Source organism: Arvicola amphibius, chromosome 7 (assembly GCF_903992535.2).
Source record: "Arvicola amphibius chromosome 7, mArvAmp1.2, whole genome shotgun sequence".
Classification (NCBI taxonomy): Eukaryota; Metazoa; Chordata; class Mammalia; order Rodentia; family Cricetidae; genus Arvicola; species Arvicola amphibius.
Genome location: NC_052053.1, coordinates 56806071 through 56829557, shown reverse-complemented (window position 1 = coordinate 56829557; position 23487 = coordinate 56806071). Strand labels below are relative to the sequence as shown.

Here is a 23487-nt window from a genome sequence, read left to right as displayed (position 1 = left end):
CAAACACGCGCACGCGCGCACGCGCACACACACACACACACAGAGAGAGAGAGAGAGAGAGAGAGAGAGAGAGAGAGAGAGAGAGAGAGAGAGAGAGAGAGAGAGAGAGAGAGAGATCTATTCAACCCAGAGAGATGGTTCAGCTGTGAAGAGCACTGGCTGCTCTTCCTAGGTTCAATTCCCAGCACCCACATGGCAGCTCAGACCTGCTAGTAACTCATTCCAGGGAACCTAATGCCCTCATACAGGCATAATTAAGGCAAAGCACCAATACATATAAATAAATTATTTTTAGAAAATTTTAAGATATCTATTGGAAATCAAACTAAAATTGTCAATTAATAGACACATCCAAAATTATAAACAAAGTGTGAGCTTGGACTAGACTAACTTCAAAGGTTATTGGGTTTGTCACCCTCTGCCTCCTTTGTATAAAAAAGCTCTAAAATCACCCTGGAAAAGAGTACAGAGAGAAAAAAAAAAGTGTATTTCTACCTCAATTATATTAAGGTAGTAAATAACCAAACTGTTCCTACACTTATTAATCAGAAAAGATATTTGGTCTGTAAAAAAGGTCCTATTAAAGATTATTATTTCTTGAGTGTGCACACGGACATGCACACACAACTAGTAGAGTAGCAGGGCATATGTGAAGGTCATTCTTCAAATTATTTCCTGAAATATTACAATAGTAATGTATGAATGCTTAGACACAGGTTTAGAGAGAAATTTGTGTGTGTATAACTTAATCTTAACATCAGTGGATAATTAAGATTATCACTTTCCAATGAAATGTACCTTCACCCAGATACAGATAATTCATTGTTAGGAAGCTATAATGACTTTACGTTAAACTGAAATATATGAATCATCATATCCACCACTGGCCCTAAGTGTTCAAGTCTCTTTCATCTCTTCTAACATAACCCTTCAAAGACTTCAGAATATTTATGTCTTTTTAGTCCTCTCTAGCCTAGAAAGCCCAAAGTTCCTAAAATTTGAGATGGTCTGCACAATCTATACTCTCTCTTTGTGATTTTTTTTCTGTAAAGATTTACTTGATCAAAAATAACATTTTAAAACTGTGGTACCCAAAAATAACAATCCTCACTTGAGAAAGGGACAATGCAGAGTTCAACAAGTGAAACCTGCACAGAGAAAATACTATTGTATAGACTGTTGTATCAAATCTAGGTCAGCTTGGTCTACAAAAAGTACCAGAACACAGACAGAGCTATGTAGGGAGACCCTCCCCAACCTAAAAAAAAAAAAAAAGAAAAAAAAACAAACAAATAAAAAATAGCTACAAAGTATTGTTAGCCCCAAACATATTACTAGACCTTCCTTGTCAAAACCCTTTATCCTGTAACTCACACAGCTATCACTCTCCATCTTCAAATGATTACAATAGTTTTAAAAGAAAGATGGAAACTGCAAGGCAGAAAGAAACTAAATACTTTTAACAAATAAAAAAAAAGTTGCTCTGGGCTGGAGAGATGGCCCTGTAGTTAGAAGCATTGACTGTTCTTCCAAAGGACCTGGATTCAGTTCCTAGCACCCACATGGCAGCTCACAACTGTCTCTAACTCCAAGATCTGACACCCTCACACAGACATGCATGCAGACAAAACACCAATGCAAATAAAAATAACTGAAAAGAAAAAACTGTTCCACCAAAACTGAAAATAGAAAATCTAAATATAGTTTTATTTAAGAAAGAATATTTTCAGAATTAAAACAGAATAAAATAGTCCCCAAAAGTTAATATAGGAGTCTTTAAAGCCAGCACTTGAGAAACAGAGGCATACAGAGACTCTGCATCAAAAAAAAACTAAATAAGAGACGTTTTTAAGTTCAGTTAACATGTATAATACAGAGAAAGTGATCCAAATAAACTATAACAAATTACAAATTCACATAACTAGGCCCATTTTACACAACAGATTCTTACTGAATAAGTACTAAGTTACATGGTTTGCAATAACATGGATGGAACCAGAGACGATCATGTGGGCAAATGATAAGACAGGGTCACAAAGACAAGTAGTATGTAGATTCTTTTTTTTTAAGTTTTATTTATTTTCATTTAATGTACATGAATATTTTGCCTATGTGCATGTTAGTCCACCACATGTGTGCAGTGCTGATGGAAGCTAGAAGAAAGCATCAGATATCCTGGAGTTAAAAATTGCTGTGAGCAACCTTTGTGAGTGCTGGGAACTGAACATGGGTCCTCTGCAAAGCAGCAAGTGCTCTTCACCACTGAGCTAGCTCTCCGGGGCCCCGCCTTTTAAGTTTTCTTTCTTATGAGAAACTAGATTTTCAAAAAGGAGAAAGCAGGGTGACAAGACAGCTAGCTTAGTGGCTAAAGATGCTTCCTGCCAAACCTGATTCAATCCTAAATTCAATCCTTAGAATGTACACTGTAGAGAGAACTAACTCTTATAAATTATCTTCTGACTTCCACAACAAGCAAATAAATAGTTAGGCAAGGTATTTGTTTGTTTATTTGTTTGTTTTTAAGACTTGAAAACAAAGAGAAGACCTTGGGAAGGGAACAAGTAGAAGAATAATACAAAAGAAGGAAACAAATACAAATGGGTGAATAGGTCAAAGCACATGGTCCATATGTATCAGAATGACTCAATAAAATCTAAGATTTTATACAATGAATATACACTGGTTTTTGTATTTTGTTTTTTTAAAATGTGCAAATTAAAAAAAATCACACTTAAATAAATCAGAAAAACGTGGGTTTTTTGCTTTTTTAAGGCATCTGCCTCATTTAAAAGGAATACAAATTTAAAAAGAAAACAGGGCTAGAGAGATGGCTCAGTGGTTAAGAGCACTGGCTGCTCTTCCAAAAGACCCAGGCTCAGTTTCCAAAAACAACACGTCAGTTCACAACTGTTTGTTAATTCCAGTTCCAGGGGATTCAATGTTGTCTTCTGACCACCCATACACACAGGGAAAACACTCATACACATAAAATAAAAATAAATTTTATGTTGTCTTAAACAACATAAAATATCTCAGGGTAACTCTAACTAAACAAGTGAAAGACCTGTATGACAAGAACGTCAAGTCTTTAAAGAAATTGAAGAAGATATCAGAAAATGGAAAGATCTCCCATGCTCTTGGACAGGTAGGATCAACAAAGTAAAAATGTCAATCTTTCCAAAAGCAATCTACATATTCAATGCAATCTGCATCAAAATCCCAATACAATTCAACTTCATATGGAAAAACAAAAAACTCAGAATAGCCAAAAACAGCCCTGTACAAGAAAGGAACTTCCAGAGGCATCACCATCCCAGACTTCAATCTCTACTACAGAGCTATAGTAATGAAAACAATTTGGTATTGGTACAAAAACAGACAGGTGGACCAATCGAATCAAATCAAAGAGCCTGATATTTAATGTGCATACCTATGAACACCTGAGTTTTGACAAAGACGCCAAAATTGTACAATGGAAAAAAGAAAGCTTCAACAAATGGTGCTGGCATAACTGGATGTCGACATGTAGAAGAATGCAGACAGATCCATATCTATCACCATGCACAAAACTCAAGTCCAGATGGATCAAAGACCTCAACATAAATAAATCCAGTCACACTGAACCTCATAGAAAAGAAAGTAAGGACTAGTCTTGAACGGATAGGCACAGGAGACCGCTTCCTAATTACAACCCCAGTAGCACAGACACTGAGACTGACAATAAATGAAACCCCCTAAAACTGAGAAGCTTCAGTAAGGCAAAGGACACAGTCACCAAGACAAAACGACAGCCTACAGAATGTGAAAAAAAAATTTCACCAACCCCACTTTGGAGAGAGGGCTGATCTACAAAATATACAAAGAACTCAAGAAACTAGATATCAAAATATTAAATAATCCAATTAAAATGGAGTATAGATCTAAACAGAATTCTCAACAGAGGAATCTCTATAATGGTCAAAAGGCACTTAAGGAAATGCTCGACATCCTTAGCCATCAGGGAAATGCAAATCAAAATGACTCTGAGATACCATCTTACACTAGCTGGAATGGCTAAGATCAAAAACACTAACCAAAGCCTATGTTATAGAGGATGTAGAGTAAAGGAAACATTCCTCCATTGCTGATGGGAGTGCAAATTTGTACAGCCACTATATGGCAGTTTCCCAAAAAATTGGGAATCAATTTATCTCAAGACACAGCAATACCACTCTTGGGCATATACCAAAGGATGCAGACCCATACCACAAGGATATTTGCTCAACTATGTTCATAGCAGCATTATTCATAATAGCCAGAACCTGGAAACAACCTAGATGCCCCTCAACCAAGATGCCCCTCAACCAAAGAATGGATAAAGAAAATGTGCTACATTTACACAATGGAGTACTACTCAGCATAAAAAAAAAATGACATCTTGAAATCTGCAGGCAGATGGATGGAACTAGAAAAAAAACATCCTGAGTAAGGTAACCCAGACACAGAAAGACAAACATAGTATGTACTTATTTGTTAGTGGATATCAGGCATAAAACAAAAGATAAAGAGCCTACAGTCCACAACCCAGAGAAGACAGGGAACAAAGAGAACCCTAAGAGAGATGTACATGGATCCCCCACTGGAAAGTGGAAGTAGACAAAAATCTTAGTAAATTGGCAGTGTGCATAGAGTATGGGGAGGGTGAAAGGAAAGAGAGGAGGGAAAAAAAGGTTAGAGGGGGAGGAGAACATAAGGGAACAAGAAGATTGAATTGGGTAAAGAACAGAGAGGGAGAGCAAGGAAAAGATGCCTTGAAAGAGGGAGTCATTGTGGGGTTAGCAAGAAACCAGGGACTAGGGAAACTCCCAGGAATCCACAATGATGACCTCAGCTAAGACTCCTAGCAATAATGGAGAGGGTGCCTCAAATGACCCTCCTCTGTAGTCAGATTGATGACTACCTTAATTGTCATCATAGAAACTTCATCCAGTAACTGATGGAAGCAGATGCAGAGATCCACAGCTAAGCTGAACTCCTGGAATCCAGTCATAGAGAGGGAGGAGCAAAATTATGAGCAAAGGGGCCAAGACTATAATGGGGATAGCCACAGAAACAGCTGACTCGAGCTAGTGGGAGCTCACTGACCCCAGACTGACAGCTGGGAAACCTGCCTAAGACCAAACTAGACCCTCTAAACGTGGGTGACAGTTGCACTGCATGGGCAGTTTGTGGAGGAACTAGCAGTTGAACCAGTATTTATCCCTAGTACATGATCTGGCTCTTTGAAGCCCATTCCCTATGGAGGGAGGGATACCTTGCTCAGCCTAGACACAGAGAGGTCTTGCCTCAAGTGATGTGACAGACTTTGTTAGTTCCCCATGGGAGGCATCACCCTCTCTGCGGAGTGGATAAGGGGAGGGGTGGGGAGAAGGTGGGAGGAGTGGAAAGACCCAGAGGGAGAGGGTACTGGGATTGCTATGTAAATTAAAATTGTTTTAAAAAAGATTTAAAAAATTAAAAATATATTATTTTTCAAGAATGAATGAAGCAAGCAAGCATAGGCAGACAAGTGAGCATTTACCAACTCAAAAAAAAAAACTTTAGACTTATATGGGCTAACATCTATTTCTGTGATACAGATATGAAGATAGCCTAAATTATCACGTAAGTACAATCCAATAAATTACGGGTAACACATAACTGAAATGAAGAAAGACAATCTCAACTTCCTAATCAATGTTGAATACATCTCTGTGATAGGTGGGCAAGGTGGGTCTTAGGGTGGTCAAAGCCCAAAAGCAGGCCAGCATTAAAACTTTCTAAATCCAACCCGATGGGAAAACAACTCGAAAACCAAGCAGGAAGAGTGACTTTTTATAAACTTAAGAAATGCATGACTTTAACTAATTCTTAAGACCTGAAAGAGGTCAAAGTGTTTGGTATGCTAGCTTGATAGCCTAAGTTCAGTCCCCAAAACCCACACAAAGGTAGGAAGAGGGAATTGACCCCACAAAGTTGTCCTCTGGCTTCACACATATGCACAAACACAGACACACACACACACCAATAATAATACATTTAAAATTTAACCAAATCTTTCATCTTTTTAAACTATTTACTTATTACTTATAGTGTTCTGCCTGCATGTATTCCTGCAGGCCAGAAGAGGGCACCAGATCATTATAGATAGTTGTGAGGTTCCTTGCGGTTGCTGAGAACTGAATTCAAAACCTCATTAAGAGTAGATGATGCTCTTAACCTGAGTCATCTCTCTCCAGGCCCCAAATCTTCAAATCATTTTTAAATTCAAAATAATTTTAAGGTATCATTATGAAAGTATCTACAGTTGTGTGGATTTTTTTTTTTTTTTTTTTTTGGGTGGGGAGGGTTTAGAGACAGGGTTTCTCTATGGATGCCAGGCTGTCCTGGAACTCACTCTGTAGATCAGGGTGCCCTCAAACTCAGAGATCCACCTGCCACTGCCTCCTGAGTACTAAGATTAAAGGCATGCACCACCTCCGCCAGGGCTGAACCTTCTTTGTTGTATCTCACCAACTCTTCCATGAGTTTTATAATACTTAGAGACATACACAAAATGGGGGTGGGGAGATATAGTCTCAGCAAAACATGCATGTAAGGTCTAAGACTTATTTTAGCATATATATCCTGAGTATAAGTCACCAGAAATGTGCTTTAAATGTGAGTTCATCACTGACCAAATCACGCTGGCATTCTTTTTTTTTAATACCTATCTCTGACTTACCAATTCTTGTTAATAGTCATCAATATCACTGTTTCTCAACTCTTTACAAATTCTTAAATGCAGTTAAACACTTCTTACCTGAATTTGAACAGGAAGGTTATCTTTGACTGTATTTAGCAGGGTTTCCGTGGGTTTGTCTTTGCACATTAAAACCAGCTCGAGGTCCATATCATCTTTAATCAGCAAGCCTTTTGCAACCAAGCCAATCCTCATTACACCACACAATGTCCGGCCACCTTGATCCCTACAAATAAAAAGCCAATATTATTATTATTTCTATAACCTATTTCCCAAGCTACAATTAATCATCCATTGACTTCCTGAATACCTACATAAATAAACTATTATATACATCCAAAAAACTACAAATTAAACCTCAGACTAAAAGTTCTCACATTTAAAATTACTTTTCCCTAAAAATTGAACAAGGATCATATGTCACACTATAGGTATTTTAATTCATTATGACACCTCTATTACTCAAGAATCCCAAGAATATTCAAAAACCTCCAACATTTTTTCAAACTGCTGTTTTTAAGCTTCTGTAAATTTTAGCAGTAACTAAAGAACATATGAGAAAGACTGGGGGAAATGGCTCAGTGGGTGGCCTGAAATCTAATCCCCAGCACCCACAAAAAAGCTGAGTGCAGGAACACTAGGGAAAGAGAGATGGGAACATTCCCTGGTGGTTGGTGTCCAGTGAGAGACATCTTAAAACATTTTTTAAAATGTGGGACAGAGGGAAAGAATGAAAGAGAACCCAACATCAACCTGTGGCCCCAACATGTGAAGCACACATGCCATATACTCACATATGCACACATATCCACCACACCACTACCCCAACATGCATTATAAATAAACTTATTTTCTTTTTAAGTAGCACATCAATGCCTGAGCTTAAACTCAGGAGAGTTGACCATAACAGTCAGGCTCTTTACATTCTGTGGTTGCTTCTAAAGAAACAGTTACAATTACAGATGACAAGCAAGTAAAGTTTGACTAGACTGGAAGGGGCATGGTTTAGAAGCAAAGAATCGCCAGTTAGTCAAAAGTAAGTGAAAATGAGAATGAAATGAAGAAGACAGTACTATACTGTGATGCAAATTAGACCGGAAGTTAAAAATTAACTACCCACTCAGTGCCTGAGCCATCGTAGAGATTCAATAAACATTAAGGTGATAAAGACAATGTAAGTCGAGATGGAGACAAATGCAAGTAACTGTTGAAATCTGCCCCCAGTAATCTTGAATTGTTTCTTACTCTGTCTCACCCTCTCTGATTCACTAATGTGTATAGTCCCTTCTCCATAGTCACCTTCAAAAATCTTGTCTTCAAACTAGTCTGTTCAAAAACTAGAGTATTTCGATAACCCCTTCCTTACCAGCCTTACCTCTAGCACCTTTGATCTATTATATAGTAGTATATTATTTGCATTTTAGTAAATAAATCTTGCCTGAAGGTCAGAAAAGCAAAGCAGCCAAGCCACTAGAGAAGTCTTACCTCTACCATGGCTGGGCAATCATAAACTAGGCAGACTAAGCCTCTCTCTCCCCCCATTTTTTATTCCCTCTAGTCCTGGGATTAAAGATGTGTGTCACCACTGCCTGACCTCTAGAGGCTTTAGCTCTGCCTCCGGTCTTCAGGCAAGATTTGTTTATCAAAATACATATATAACTACACTGTTACATGCAGAATACTGCAAAATCTCCCCAAATCACTATTTTGGATGACATCCCACATATTTTCCTTTATGTCCCTGTGAACATTTGGACATTCAACACAGTGTAGCGGGCAATCTAGAAGGCCTCTTGGCTTCCTGGTTTATACCCTGGCTCTATGACTGTGTGAGAGAGGATGGATTACACATACTTGATTTCTTTGAGCCTGTTTCCTTCTCCATAAAACAGGACTAAACCTTTTCTCATATAGCAGTTCTCATAGAATTCAATATAAGCAAGGAACTTTGTCAACGCTCAACATACATTAAAACCTCAGTAAATAACAATTATTTCTCAAACAGTTCTTATATTTATTTCACACCTAAACCTTTGCAGAGATTTTTGCTTTGCCTTCACTGTTACCAAAACACTACCAGATTCTCTGAGCCATTTTCAAATACGACCTCTATAAGTGTTTTTCTTTCCCTCCTCTCCCTGACTTTTTTTTTTTTTAAGACAGGCTTTCTGTGTAGCCCTGGCTGTCCTAGAACTGAAATGGCTCTATAGACTAGGCTATCCTCAAACTTAGAGATCCACCTTCCTATGCCTCCCAACTGCTGTGCCACCAATGTCAGGCTCATAAAGTTTTTCTGATTACTAGAAACAACAGCATTTTATCTCCCTCTTCTTTAATTTAATTTATCCAGAGGAAATTTAAGCACAGATACTAAGAAAAAAAATGGATGATATATAGCTCAATGGTAGAACACTTGCCTAGAATGCTCAAGACCACTCCTACTAACATAAGTAACAGAAAAAAGGAAGCAAGGGAATCTGGAAGACACAGAGCACAGAGACTACTTTCGCCAACACAAACAAACACACACACACAATAATAATAATAATAACAGACTAGTTGGTTTATTGAAATAATGAAAAATGATCTGGAAAAAGTAGGTTGCACACAGTAAATGTAAGTAGCCATTGTTAGCACACTTATTAAATTCTAAATAATAGTTACAACATGTCTCATCTTATCCCACATGTAAAAAACAGTGTGATTGAGCAGACAAACTAATTCCTAATTCTAAAGTCCTGAACTTAAATGATGAATTTGAATATAACAAACAGTTACTGGAAAACAAGCAAATCAATATAATAAACTGAGGAAACAGTTCTGACATTGCTAGTGATATAAATTGTGGGACCCAATGCCCCTTATTTGACTTTGGAGTCAGACTGTAAAAAGGTAAATGAATGGATTCAAGGAAAAGCACAGACAGCAGCTATGCATAAGAGCTTGACACTAGACTGTGCTTAACAACGGTCTGCCTGGTCTTGCTGATCTTCATGCTCTTTGAAGCATTTATTGTAGACCAGGAGCCCAAATATGGGTGTCCATGGAACACAACTCTAAACGTAAGATACATCGGCCCTTGGTTTACACAGAGTAATGAACAGATCTAATCGGTACTCCTTGAGTTCTACCATGTGGCAAGAAATTACAGACAAGTACCCAACCTGAGATTTTTCCACAAACGCAAAGACTTTAACAAACAACGAAGAGTATCCAAACATAAAGCTGTATTTTAAAGACTGAAAGAAAGTGTAGATCACATATTCTTTTAAAAGCATTTATTTAAAGCAAAGTAATTTCATCTAACTAAGAAAAATGTCTGATTGCTTTCTACAACTAAGCCAATCTCAATAATAAAGAATAGGAAGGGGAATGTGGTGCATAAAAGTCCTAATTTTTAAAAATTTTGAAAAAACAGCATAAATACTAGAATTAAAATCTGGAAACCTTTAATGACTTAACTTGTCTAAGAACTAAAATATATACAGAGAAAGTCCCAATGTGTAGGTCCCTCAATAATCTAATCACTGGAAAATACCATTACCATGAGCCCCAAATTAAAGAATTACCATGTTAAAGCATCATATTTGAGAAAAGGTGGATTACTTACAAGAACCTACAAACTGAGACACACTCCAGTATGCAGTTACATGTCAGTTGCCATGCTCTTCAGCATGAAGCTCACTGCTTGTCTTTGAACTGAAGAGGAAAAAATCGCACTATCTTTCAGTACAGACCATCCATTCACCAATTCTATTCTGCTCTTCCTTGTCTACTCACCACAGTGAAACAAAACTGAAAACTGAGGAGAAATTCTGAGGCCTTATTTTTCACTTATATAAACCAAGACTAAAGTAATGTTTTAAAACTATAAATATGGTACAACCAATCAAACATTATTTTCCCAGAATAGGTAGACTTATTCAAATCATAACAACAGTGCTCAAAACAATACCTCCAAACTGGCATGACATAAAATTTCATGATCTGACTGTAGGCAGCAGAGTGGTTTCATCTTATGGATCACTACTATTACTGCCTAAAATACTTCTCATGTAACTGTTAGAAGGCCAGGCTTCCATTAGTCCTTCCTTCTACAAATAACACAAAATGAACATTAACACTACGTAACAATGTGCAACAAAGATACTGATACATTCTAAGAATTAACAAAGTAAATACAGTTAATGCTGCTAGTATATTTTCCTATATTTTTCTGTACTATGATTTCAAAATGTCCCACAGAAACAGTACTTTTTTGTTTTGAGACAGGGTCTCATTATGTAGCCTTGACTGTACTAAAGTTCACTACGTAGACCAGACCTGCCTCTTGCCTCTGCCTCTGCCTCTGGAGTGCTGGGACTAAAGGCATGCGCCACCATGCCCAGCTAGAAACAGTATTTCTGACTTTCTTGAAACAGAAAACATTACTATTTATTTAGAACTTAGGAGGCTAAACCAACATAGCAAATGAAATATCATAATCTTCAAACATTAGTGTACTATCAAAAGGGGTCCTGTAAGGACTATCTTTTTTCTGATTCTACTAATTACTCTTCCTCACTTTCTTACAGAATTTAACTCAGAAAAAAAAAATTACATAAAACATTTACTTTCTTGGTTATATCACATATGATAAAATTCAAAGAACAGCAAGTACATCACCACAAGCTTTTCAAGCAAAGCTTGACAAAAGCTATCAACACTCACTTGGAATAGTTTTCCACAGCCTCATCTTTCTTTACTTCTGTCTCCCCATCAGTTTTTGTGCCTTTATTCTCATCCAGCCAATCTGAGACATGTTTAAGAGCACATTCAACAGTAGACACCATATTCTGAACAGCTTCAAGCTCCTCCGGAGATGGATAGATTGTTGAATGTTTCACCATAACATGGCGATCGTCATTGGCAAAAGATCTAATAGATCTCTGTTAGAAGGGGAGGAAAAACTTTAACAAAAATGTCATCTTGAAAGGATAACAGTGTTTTAACACAACATGGCACCAACTAACAACCACTGTAAAACAGTCAATGTTCAAATAATAAAAAATGTGCATAAATGAGTAAAGTCCTATTTTATTAAACCACACCCAAAAAATAGCAGTTATTTCACTCATGTGATGATAATATTCACATTAGTCACACTAAGCACTGTACACACTTTGTCTTCCATCTGAACCTGTGCTTTCTGATACCCCTTCCAAAAAAAAGAACAAGAAAAAAAAATCCATACCACAAATACCACATGACACTGTAGCTTCAAGAATCTCTAGAAACGCTGAAGCGGTGGTGATACATGCCTTTAATCCCAGCACTGGGGAGGCAGAAGCAAACAGAGCTCTGTGAATTCAAGGCCAGCCTGGTCTACAGCCAGGACAGTCAAGGCTACATAGAGAAACCTTGTATCGAGGAAGGAAAAAATAATCTCTAGAAATGAATGGTGGTTATTCACAACATGACACCTGGCCACCTCCCAAAGTGCTAGAGATTCGCACACTTTAATTAAGACTATATAATAAAATAAAAATAAAAGATGCAAATTTATAATGTGAATGTGGAAACCACTACAAAAATGTTTAGCATTTGACATTCAAATCTTTGATGTAAGCCTTTGAACAAGAAGCACTCCAAATTTCTTAACAGGAAAAATACATATTCCAAGGCAATCAATTTCCCAAGCTAATTAACACATGTATTGCATTTACTATCAAAATCACTGATTTATTCCAATAAGCTCCAGACAAACATATTTAAGTATTAAAATAATTAGACCAGAAGAACTATACAATAAAACAAAAAAATGATCACTGAATCTTAAAAATCAAAAGCAGCACTAAAAAACAAAAAAATGAATGAAATTAATTAAAACACAAAATTTTTACATCACCTAAGCTAAAACTAACTACAAAAAAGCTTTATATATGTATTATATAATACATATATGAATATGACATTAAATCATAGGACTATAAAGACAACAATTAGAACAAAATTAAATTCTGCTAGAAGCAGATAATTCACAAGGAAGGCAACACAAGTCAAACTGTTTTTTTCTGTATTTCACAAAAAAACTAACAGAGAAAAACCCAAATTAATATTTTTTCCCACCATTCTGAACTAAGATGTTACAAAATTTCTTCTCCATAAAAGCAAATTAACTGCTTTCAGACCTTGGCAAAATACTTTATAGAAGCATTTAACATCTAAAGAAATACTATCATATTTGCTAAACAATATATTTAAAAATACACTGGTAAGGGCTGGAGAGATGGCTCAGAGGTTAAGAGCACTGACTGGTCTTCTGGAGGTCCTGAGTTCAATTCCCAGCAACCACATGGTGGCTCACAACCATCTGTACTGAGATCTGGCGCCCTCCTCTGGCATGTGGGCATACATCGAGGCAGAATGTTGTATACATAATAAATAAATAAATCTTTAAAAAAATACACTGGTAAAATATTTTATTCTTTTTCTCCTAACTTACAATGTCTTTTAAAATCACTTACTTTGGGGAAAAATTTACACAATATTCTGTATAACTAAAATTATGAAGGGTAAAAACTCAGCAAATCTTACCTAGGCACCAGCTGGTGGATGGGCTCAGTTGGTAAAGGCACCTGCAACCAAGCCTGACAACCTGAGCTTGATCCATGGCACCCACATAGTAAAAGGAAGAGACCCAATTCCTGTAAGTTGTCCTCTGACCTACATATATATATGCCATGGCATGCAAATTCATGTACACACAGAATACACACAATACACAAAAATATAATTTAAAAATGTAAGGACCAAGACCTCATCTAACACCATGAATTCTAAGTCTTACTTCTCACAAAACCCAAACTTCCTTGACATCCACTCTAACACTCCTTAGTATACCCAACAATTAACTCTAGTATATTAAAAGCATGTAAAAGTGGTACCTTTCCAGTTATAATTCATGTTTTAGAAACTCTTCCACCATTCATTTGGGTAAATTAATTTTCACGAAAGAAAAATTATTTAAATTTCATCTGAACTTCATGTAAAGGTCTAGATAGATATTATTTAAAGTTCAAGATTATTGAGCTACAGTAATTTGTTAATGCCAGTTTTTTTCTAAAATATTGTTTATTAGCATTCCTACTCTTTGTATTAAGTGAGTTATAGCATACAGTAGCCATAGCCTGGGCTCCAAAATGTGGTTTCTAATTTTTCTGTTGTTGTTAAGATTTATTATTTTTTGCAAAGATTTGTGTATTATTAATTTTATATGTGTGGGGGCTTTGCCACACAACATAGCATGTGTGACTTTGCACCACACACATGCAGTACACAAGGAAGCCAGAAGAGGGCATTGGATCATTCAGAACTGGAGTTACAAATTGTTGTGAGCCACCATATGCCTGCTGAGAACCCAATCCAAGTTTATTGCAGAAAATGCTCTTAACCTCTGAACGACCTCCCCAGCTCCCGCATCTTTTCTTAAAGATTAGAAAAGTCTAACAACCTTAGCTTGATCCATAGGACCCACATAGTATAAGGGAGAGACCCAACTTCTTTAAGTCATTCTCTGACCTACATACATATGCCAAGTTAAAACAGTAGAGCAGCCATATTTGTCTGAGACACTGAAACCAAAACAATTGTTCACTATCTACCCTTACTGTTAACACTGCCAATTTTACATTATATATAATTTTTTATAACTAAAAAACGAAGAAATACCAGTAATCACCCACCATGGTTTCCTATGGAATTTTAGCTTCTTTTTCCGATCCTTTTCTCTTTCTTGTCGTCTTCACTAGATACTGTTTTGTGTGACAGTACCTCCTCATATGCCTAAATCCCAACTGCTCAGTGTCAAACGTAAGCAAAGATGTTTGAAAACTGTTCTCTGGATTACACCTGCAAGAAAAAAAGGAAAAAAAAACTTTTTAACTTGTCTACAATTAGTTTCAAATCTAAATGTGGAACCCATAAGCATGATCTATATTGATTTCAAAGAAACAAACTTTACTGACAAAATTTACCTTATCTCTTTTATTATTTATTTACTTATGTTTATGTGTGTTTGTATCTCTGTGTGTGCCATGTTTATGTGGGAGCTCAAGGAACCTTGGAGCTGGAGTTACAAGTAGTTCCAAGCTACATGTGCTGTGGAATATTTAACTATGTAAAGATGTGTTACATTTGCTCTTCTGCCTTTCTTCGTGATGCAAAGATGTGTTGTATTTGTTTCACCTTGCCTGTGTAAGGTACCTGATTGGTCTAATAAAAAGCTGAATGGCCAATATCCAGGCAGAGAAACGATAGGTGGAGCTGTCAGGAACAGAGAAAAAATAGGAGGAAAATTCTAGGCTTGAGAAGAGGAGGGAGAAATAGACATGCCCAGAAGACAAACAGCCTCCAGCCAGACACAAGAAGCAGTGAAAGTAAAATATACAGAAAGGTAAAAAGCCCCCAGGCAAAAGTAAATAAAGAGAGGTTAATTTTAAGTTAAAAGAGCTAGCCAGAAATAAGCCTAAGTTAAGCTAAATATTCATAACTAATAAGTCTCCATGTTATGATTTGGGAGCTAGTTGATGATCCAAAAAAGAAAGCCTGGTATATACATGGGTGCTAGAAAAGAATACCAGGTCCTATGGCAGAACACTTTTTGCTTTTAACCACTATATCATCTATTGGCCCCCCCCTCTCTCTTTTAATAATTATATTATCTCAAACAAAAGCAGTCTAAGTCCAGAAGTCTAAGGGATATGAACAGAAAAAAACAACCCTCCTGGTAGTTAGTGTGGCAACTGGATCCTTGGCCCTCCTTTACATAAATGTATTTGCAAGGCAGACAGACTCACTGAAGAGTCACCACCAAAAAAGGCAATACTGCTACTGATGGTAATAATGCTTCAAGTAACCATCAGATTTACAATAAAAACTTGATACTTTATCAGACCTACATGAAAACTCAATGCATCAAGCATCTTAATATTAACAATATACTGATTTATCATATTTTCCCACTTAATACTACCATTAGATTGACAATACATGTTGGCATAATGTTCATCCTTTGTTTTTAGGACTAAAGTTCAGAATACTCTTCTGGCTTTGTTCTTTAACTACTTAAGGAGGAAGCAGGGACAACATGATAAGGGATGGAACATGACCCATACACTCAAGCATCCCCTTGACCTATATTTATTCATGCCCCAGACTTGAAACTCCACTAGATTTTGGCTTCATTGCTTCATTATTACTGAATATCCACTCCCTGGATTACCTCCAGAAGCCTTAATAATCATTCTGCTACCCAGGTTAGTTCATGAGATTTTATTTTACTCAGAAAAAAATTCTGAGCATGGGTGAAATAAGCCCCCACTATATAAACAAACAAGGCAGGTCCCAACCTTTAATAATGCAGCTATCAGAATAAGAAAGCTACAGAAAATGCAAAAGAAATAGCTTCCTCCTAATCTAAACAGTAGCCAACTTAAAGCATTCGTTTTGTAGACCAGTCTGGCCTTGAAATCACAGAGATCCGCCTATGTGACACCAATGCCTGGCAGCATCCGACTTGGGCAGTAGAACCATGGCATCTGCCTGTCTGTCCTTCTTCCCAGCATCCAGTTCTGTCTTCCCGCCTATCTAAGTTCTGCCCTATCAAAAGGCCAAGGCAGTTTCTTTATTCAACCAATGAAAGCAAGACAAATACAGAAGGACGTCCTACATCATGACCCCTCCCAGGGAGGGTCAGGACCACTCCCACGGGGTATTTAGGCTTGCGCTGGAGAAGGGAACACGTGGTTTTTGGGTTTGCATGGGTCCCCCCTCTGTCTATCTCTCCCTCATCATGCTCCAGGCTACTCGAGTACAGTATTTATTAAACACGAGCATTTTAATTTGGTCTAATCTGGTTTTTTGGAGTTATTAATGCGTCAGCAGAGCAGCTTCTCTTAAGATTAAACGAAACAAGTACTACTAAAACAATTTCTTGAAATGAAGTATCTCAAAAATGTTCTTTTCACTAAATCTAGAACAGCCATATAAAATCCATGCAGTCTTCAGCACCTTCCATTCTCAACACTATTTTATTCTAAGAGGGTTAACCATTCAATATGTAGCTGTGACTCCAGTAGCTAAAAAGATTGCTTTGTGTTCAGTAAGAACTGAAAGTCTACAGGCTGGAGAGATGGCTCAGCCAGCAAAAGCTAGTTTCACAACCAAAAACATATCAAGAACTGGAAGTCCATAAACTTTACTCTGTGAAAGAGTGAAGCTAGGGCTGGAGAGATGGCTCAGCAATTAAGAGCATTGCCTGCTCTTCCAAAGGTCCTGAGTTCAATTCCCAGCAACCACATGGTGGCTCACAACCATCTGAAATGAGATCTGATGCCCTCTTCTGGCCTGCAGGCAGACACACAGACAGAATATTGTATATATAATAAATAAATATTTTTTTAAAAGAGTGAAGCTATTAAGCCAACAAAATTAAGAAGATTGAAAGCAAACAAAACAAGAACACAAGGGAAGTTATATTTCAAAGTAACTCTGACTGCTAACTTGGTCAAAGTTTACACAGAGGGCAACTCCTCTGCACATACAACCTCTGACAACATCACACAATAACATAATAAAGGAGGGTTTGGAGACAACATTGGGACGAAGCTATAAATGAACTTATAAATCTCACTCAACATCACACTATTTACAAATGAAATCGAATAAAAAAAATTAAAATTGCACTACTAACCAGATACAAGGCATGTCCAACATGGATCATATGTAGTCAATGACATCCACAATTACAGCCCAACACATAACCATAAGCTTAAAGGACTAAACTTTTGTCAATTTTTTTTTTATAGCTCAACTGTGTGATTTTATTTTCAAGCATGAACTTTGCAAATGAGGGCATTGTTATGGTAAAAATAAAACACTGCAGGTCCCCGAGTGGCCACAGAGGGCAGGGGGTCCTGAGACCATGGTGGGCCATGAAGGCAGCTGGTCCCAGGCGGGTGAGAGACAGAGACCTATTGGGCACATCATTCAGAGAAAGTGTTTATTTAGTGGGTTATGGACGGGAAAGGGGGAAAAGGGAAAAGAGAGAAGAGCAGAGAGAGAGGCAGAGAGAGAGAATGAGAAACAGAGAGGGGGTAGAAGGGAAGAAGTGAGAAAAAGGAAAGGGAAGTACTTAGGCTGAAAGTGGAAGGAAGATCTGCTTGCCTCAGCGGACAGGGGTGGGAGTGGGTGGGGCTTGTCTCTTAAAGGGACAGGACAGGCCATCACAAGCACATCATGTCATAATGTCAAAAGGTTGGGCACATTTGATGGAATCTAAGTCACAGTCCAAGGATTTTGCCTCTATCAATCTGATTTTAAGAGAAAAAAAAAGGAAAATGGGGTTGGATGGACAAGATGGCTTAGCAGATAAGGGCACTGGTTCTCTTCCAAAGGATCTGGGTTCAATTCCCAACACCCACACATCAGCTCATAACCATCCAGTTCCAGGGGATCCAATGCACTTCTGGCCTCCATGAGCACCACCGTATGATCATGATACATGCAAGCAAAACAAAAAGTAATTTTTAAGTATTTTAGGTTAAGTTGTATTTAATATAATCTAAGTAGCCGGAAGAAATCACAAAGCATTTTTCAGCATTTATCTTTTTTTAAAAAATAGTCAATTTAGTGGTTAAAATTCTGGCCTTGATAGATTAGATGATAGATAGATAGATAGATAGATAGATATGAATAAGTAAGTAAATAAATAAATAAATACCTGCAAGCCAGTAAAGTAGTACACTCTAGTAACTGAGCACAGAAGAGATTGACAGAGGAGCACAAGTTTAACTGTGTCTTGCTGTGTGTGCAGGTATACGTGTATGTGTGCACATGCATGTGGATGCCGAGGGACAAATGTCTTTCCTCAGATAATGTCTATGTCCACTTTCTGTTGTTGTTTGTGGTCTGGGATTTTTTTTCCTCTGAAATTAGGGTCTTGGCCTGGAACTCACTGATGAAACAAGGCTGGCCAGCTAGTGAGTTCAATCTCCAGAACCCACAAAGTAAAAGAAGGGAAGCAATCCCCACAAGCTGTGCACACATGAACTCATGCACATAGAATAAAAAAAGCCAGGCATGGTGGTGCATACCTTTGATCCCAGCACTGAAGAGGCAGAGGTCTATAGATCTCTGAGTTTGAGGCCAGCCTGGCCTACAGAGAAAATTCCAAGACAGCCAGGCTACACAGAGAAACACTGTCTTGAAACCTCTTTTCACTGCCCCATAATAATAGTGATTCACTAATACAAGTTCAACCCTGTTCCTGTCACAAATCTTTGAATTTTAGTAACCACAAAAAGTGGTTCTAAAAGTCTGGTCTGTTACTTTAAATTCCTGTCCTCCACAGATCTTGTTTCCTTTCCTATTTTAAATAACCACTCTCCACCAGGCCAGGATATACAGCCTAACCTGGCTACCAGTTTTTCACAGTTCCTCCTCTGCAGACTCTCACTTCTATCTTTCTATCTAATTCAAATTTTGCAATGCATTATTTGCAATTCACATCAGTAATTCCTGTCCTCGCCTGACAAAATAGCAACCCTGGTTAAAGCCAATCCTCTTGGTTACTAAGCCAGTAACCGTGGGCAGCTGAAAACAGGAGGAGCAGGAGTCTCAGCAGCAAACTAATGATCTTTAAAAAATCTTTAAAAAAGCAACAAGGAAGAGCTCCCTCAAACAAAGGTGGTGCTACACCCCCCCCGGAGGGGGGATTTAAAATGCTAAATCAGTGCCTGGCACTTGCTTAAAGAGGAAAAATTCAGATCCTAGCACCTGTATTAGGCGGCTGGCTCATAACTCCAGCTCCAGAGAACTCCATGCCTGATTCTGGACTACACACACACACACACACACACACACACACACACACACACACACACCACGCGCGCATGAGGGGGGGAGGGGAGGGGAGGAGGGAAGGGGGAGGGGAGGGGAGGGGAGGGGAGGGGAGGGGAGGGGAGGGGAGGGGAGGGGAGGGGAGGGGAGGGGAGGGGAGGGGAGGGGAGGGGAGGGGAGGGGAGAGGAGAGGAGAGGAGGGGAGAGGAGAGGAGAGGAGAGGAGAGGAGAGGAGAGGAGAGGAGAGGAGAGGAGAGGAGAGGAGAGGAGAGGAGAGGAGAGGAGAGGAGAGGAGACGAAAGGAAAGGAAAATGCTGTTTCCTATTGTGATGTCCTGTCATTTGAAAAAACAAGATCCCTGGTGGTTAGCAGCAACCTGAGGCTCTAGATAAACTCCAGTGTTCAAGGACTGCCCCAACTAAGAGACAAATACTACTACTACTAAAAAAAAGTGACATGTTCAACTTTTTATTTTTTATTGCATTTTTATTTATTTTGTGTAAAAGGGAAAAGGAAAGTGTGTACATGTTACATAGGGTACACATGAAAGCCAAGAACTGATTCTCCCCTTCTACTGTATGGGTCTTGTATAGCTCAGTTTTTTTTACATCTTCTCTTGAACATGTAAACTTTTTTCCTACCTCCTTTTGACAAGTCACCCTGTTTCCTATTTCATGCAACATGCCCTCATACTAGTGCATTTTAAGCCATGTATTTTTCCTTCCTTCCTAATAATTCATTATAATGAACTATCTCCACTCCTATATAATACAAACCTCTGAACTTCTTCATTCCTACTAGTTTCTATCACTTTGTGTCTACTCAACAAGCCTAATGCTCCTGTCATCTGCATCATAATTTCCGTCATTCTATTGGACCAACTTCTATCAGCAGCCCGACATTATAGTTACACCCACCCATCTTTAGAAAAAAAATTTACAAATCTTTGACCTCTTACATGGCTATTGTCATGGTATGTCCTGTCCCTTTAAGAGACAAGCCATGCTTACTCCCTACCCTGTCTACCAAGGCAAGCTGATCTTCTGCTTCCAGCCTGAGCCTTCCTTTCCCATCTGTCTCTGTCTCTCTCTCCCCTTCCCTTCCATAACCCATTAAATAAATACCCAACTTCACTCTGCATGGCATGCCTATCCATCTCAGTCTCTCATCCACCGTGCAGCTTCCTGCTTGGGCCCCGACTGCCTTAGTTCATGGCCTGCCGTGGTCTTGGGACTGGCTGCCTGCTCCTGCCACTGCTCAGGAACCTGTGGCGTGACCTCATGGCCCACAACCCACTGCCACCACTCAGGGACCTGCAGCATTTTACTTAAACCATTACAGCTATGGCTATACAAACCCATTTTTACGTTCCTCTTTTAAAGACATAATTCTTTGGGCTTACACTTTTGGTTGACTTTCTTTTTTTCTCTCCTATTTTCTTCTAAAATCCTCCCCCCAGCCAATTTCTAGTCAGAGTACTTCTGAAAACAGGCCTGGTGACAATCTCGTAGAATCTACATACTGTAAATGCTGTAAATGATTTCATTATCTTTGTTGCCATTTCAGCAACAGAAGTTCCTTACTTGCCCCACTTTACTTACCTTGGCTTCCATCTAAGACACCAGTCTCTCTATTCTCACTCAACTTTATAAATTATTCCACTGTCTCCCTTTTTCTAAAACCTAAGTGTTGGAGTACCTTAGAATTCAACAACTACACTCCTGTAAATGCCATTAGTACACTACAGATTTCTAAATTTCTATCAACCCAAGTTTCAGATTCAAAGTCAAGTATATAAACACAGAAGGCTGGATGCTTAGCATTACCTCAGCTCCCTGGCATCCCTTTATACAAAAAGTCTGGAATATATAGCGAGGGGCTTCACCCCAGCTCCTGGCATAAGCTCCCTCTTCTGGGAGTTGCCTCAGTCCAAACTCCAACTCCAAGGAAGCCCACCAAATGGTGACCCATCTCCAGGGAGGGTCAAGAAAGCCGCCAAAGGGTCAAGGCCACTCCAACTGGCTATTTAAACTACACCCCCCCCCCCAAGAATGAACATGTGGTCTCTGGATTACCTGTGTGGTCTCCCCTTCTCTCTCTTCCCCTCTCCATCATCTATTAAACCTGGGCGTCTTTTAATTAGGTCTGATTTGGTCTGATTGGAATTATTTGCATCAGTGCAGAGGTTCATTTAAGAACCCAGTTTAATAGTAGTTTAAGAATCTACTTAATAATTAGTAAGCACCTGATGGAGGAGAGTGGCACTCCAACGTGGTGACTAAATCCACTTAAAAACCTGAGAGGGCTTTAAATAAAGGAGAGAGAGAGTTTAACACAGCTTTTTGCTGTTTGCCTGGACTTGCCGTAGAGAGATTTCCTGTTTCGGCAAAAGCGGCAGAGAAAAAGCTGAGTCATTTTAAAACGCGGCTTCCTGCGCTGTGCCGCCAGTGCAAACTCTGGCTTTAAAGCATTTCAATGGCTTTTATGGGCCTGGATATTTGTGTTCCCGCTTGGGATCGGAAGGGGAGTCCTCTGAGACCGTGCCAATGGCTCAGAGCTCCCTGCCTGCACCTGGGCAGATGGCAAAATCAGGCTTAGGCAGGTGGAAGAACATGGCGGATTCCTGCCACAATACAGAGAGATGTTTTCAGACTGCGCGGTGCTCTGCGTGTCAGATTTTATTGTAACTTGGATGAAAAGAGTTTCTGTGCCGCATGCTCAGTCTCAGAATTAAACTGCTGAGTGTGGCTCCAATGTGGACTGCTATGTGCCTGGAACTGTGTGCGGCTCAGGGGTACCAAATGACTGAGGCAGGAGCGGCCCTGGCTCTGGCTCTGCTCTGCCATGCTGAACTGTGCTGGTCTCAGGCAGGATCTATTGTAATTACCATGATAACAGCGCAGTTAAGGTTTAGACTTGGCTGGAAACAGGCGGTACCGTATTACCTCTACGTGGCGCAACTTAAGTTTTTAAGAAGTGCTTAACCTTTTAAGAAGTGCTCCTGGATAGTAAAAAAATTACAGATTCACAATAGGAAAGATTCAGACATAGAAGGCCTTTAAATGGCTCACAATGTTGGATGAATATACGTAGGCTCGAGAGATTAGAAATAAATATATAGAGAATAAAGTTAATGCCTTAAAAAAGGGTAAAGTCTTTAAAGAGACAAAATAAAGTAAGTGATAGAGTAAAAATAAGCCACGTAAAAATGGAAAATTCACAGAGAGTCTGGATGATGTATTTTATTGTGTTTTCTTTGAAATTTTTGACTGTAAAGGAGCTAAGTACAGAGAGAGATTTCATTATATGGGCTGCCAGGCTAGACCAGAATGGACATCTTAATGGTATGACTTCAGAATTTGGATCTAAGAACATGATGCTTTGGAAAAGAGTTTCTTCTTTTGTTTTCACAGAGGATGACACCCTGTGGATTGCTTCTATCCCAATATGGTATGATAGACCACGCCCTCCTGAAAGGTTACTGTGAACATCTTCAAAAAATTACTTCACTCAACAGCCGACTGAGAGGAACCTGGCACACAGGTTATACCATGAAAGACCTAAATAACAGCGCCCCCACTCAGCAGGAAGCAGTTTGGAGAGAAATAACTGCGTCCACATTCCCAAATATTGCTTATAAATGTTCTTTTACATTTAAAGGGGGATATGATATAGAGATGAATAATTTGCAATGGTATGGATTTTAAGGTCAATTTTGTTATATGTATATGTATTTCTGCTCTTGATTAAGCTATTATGATTGTGTAGTTCATTTTAAAATGTAATGTATAATTAGGAAATATAGGTTGTTAATGGATAATCATCGATAATAGTCAAGCTTATAGTCA

The 23487-nt window shown here is 38.6% G+C and overlaps 1 protein-coding gene across 9 annotated transcripts in view; it reads right to left on the bottom strand.

Annotated features, from left to right (window-relative positions):
* LOC119818587 (spermatid perinuclear RNA binding protein) overlaps window positions 1-23487 on the bottom strand; it is a 139598-nt gene that overhangs the window by 66888 nt on the left and 49223 nt on the right. For 8 of the 9 annotated variants that reach the window (XR_005286163.1, XM_038336132.1, XM_038336133.1 and 5 more), the window contains exons 2-4: window positions 14485-14650; window positions 11471-11688; window positions 6821-6986 (exon numbers count right to left, since the gene is read on the bottom strand). Coding sequence is in view for 8 of the 9 variants with exons in the window: in XM_038336132.1 (XP_038192060.1) it covers window positions 6821-6986; window positions 11471-11688; window positions 14485-14487 (387 nt within the window). In the remaining variant the exon portion in view is untranslated. Of the gene's footprint in view, window positions 1-6820; window positions 6987-10370; window positions 10436-11470; window positions 11689-14484; window positions 14651-23487 lie in introns of those variants that run through there. The other variant, XM_038336136.1, reaches the window with a different exon arrangement.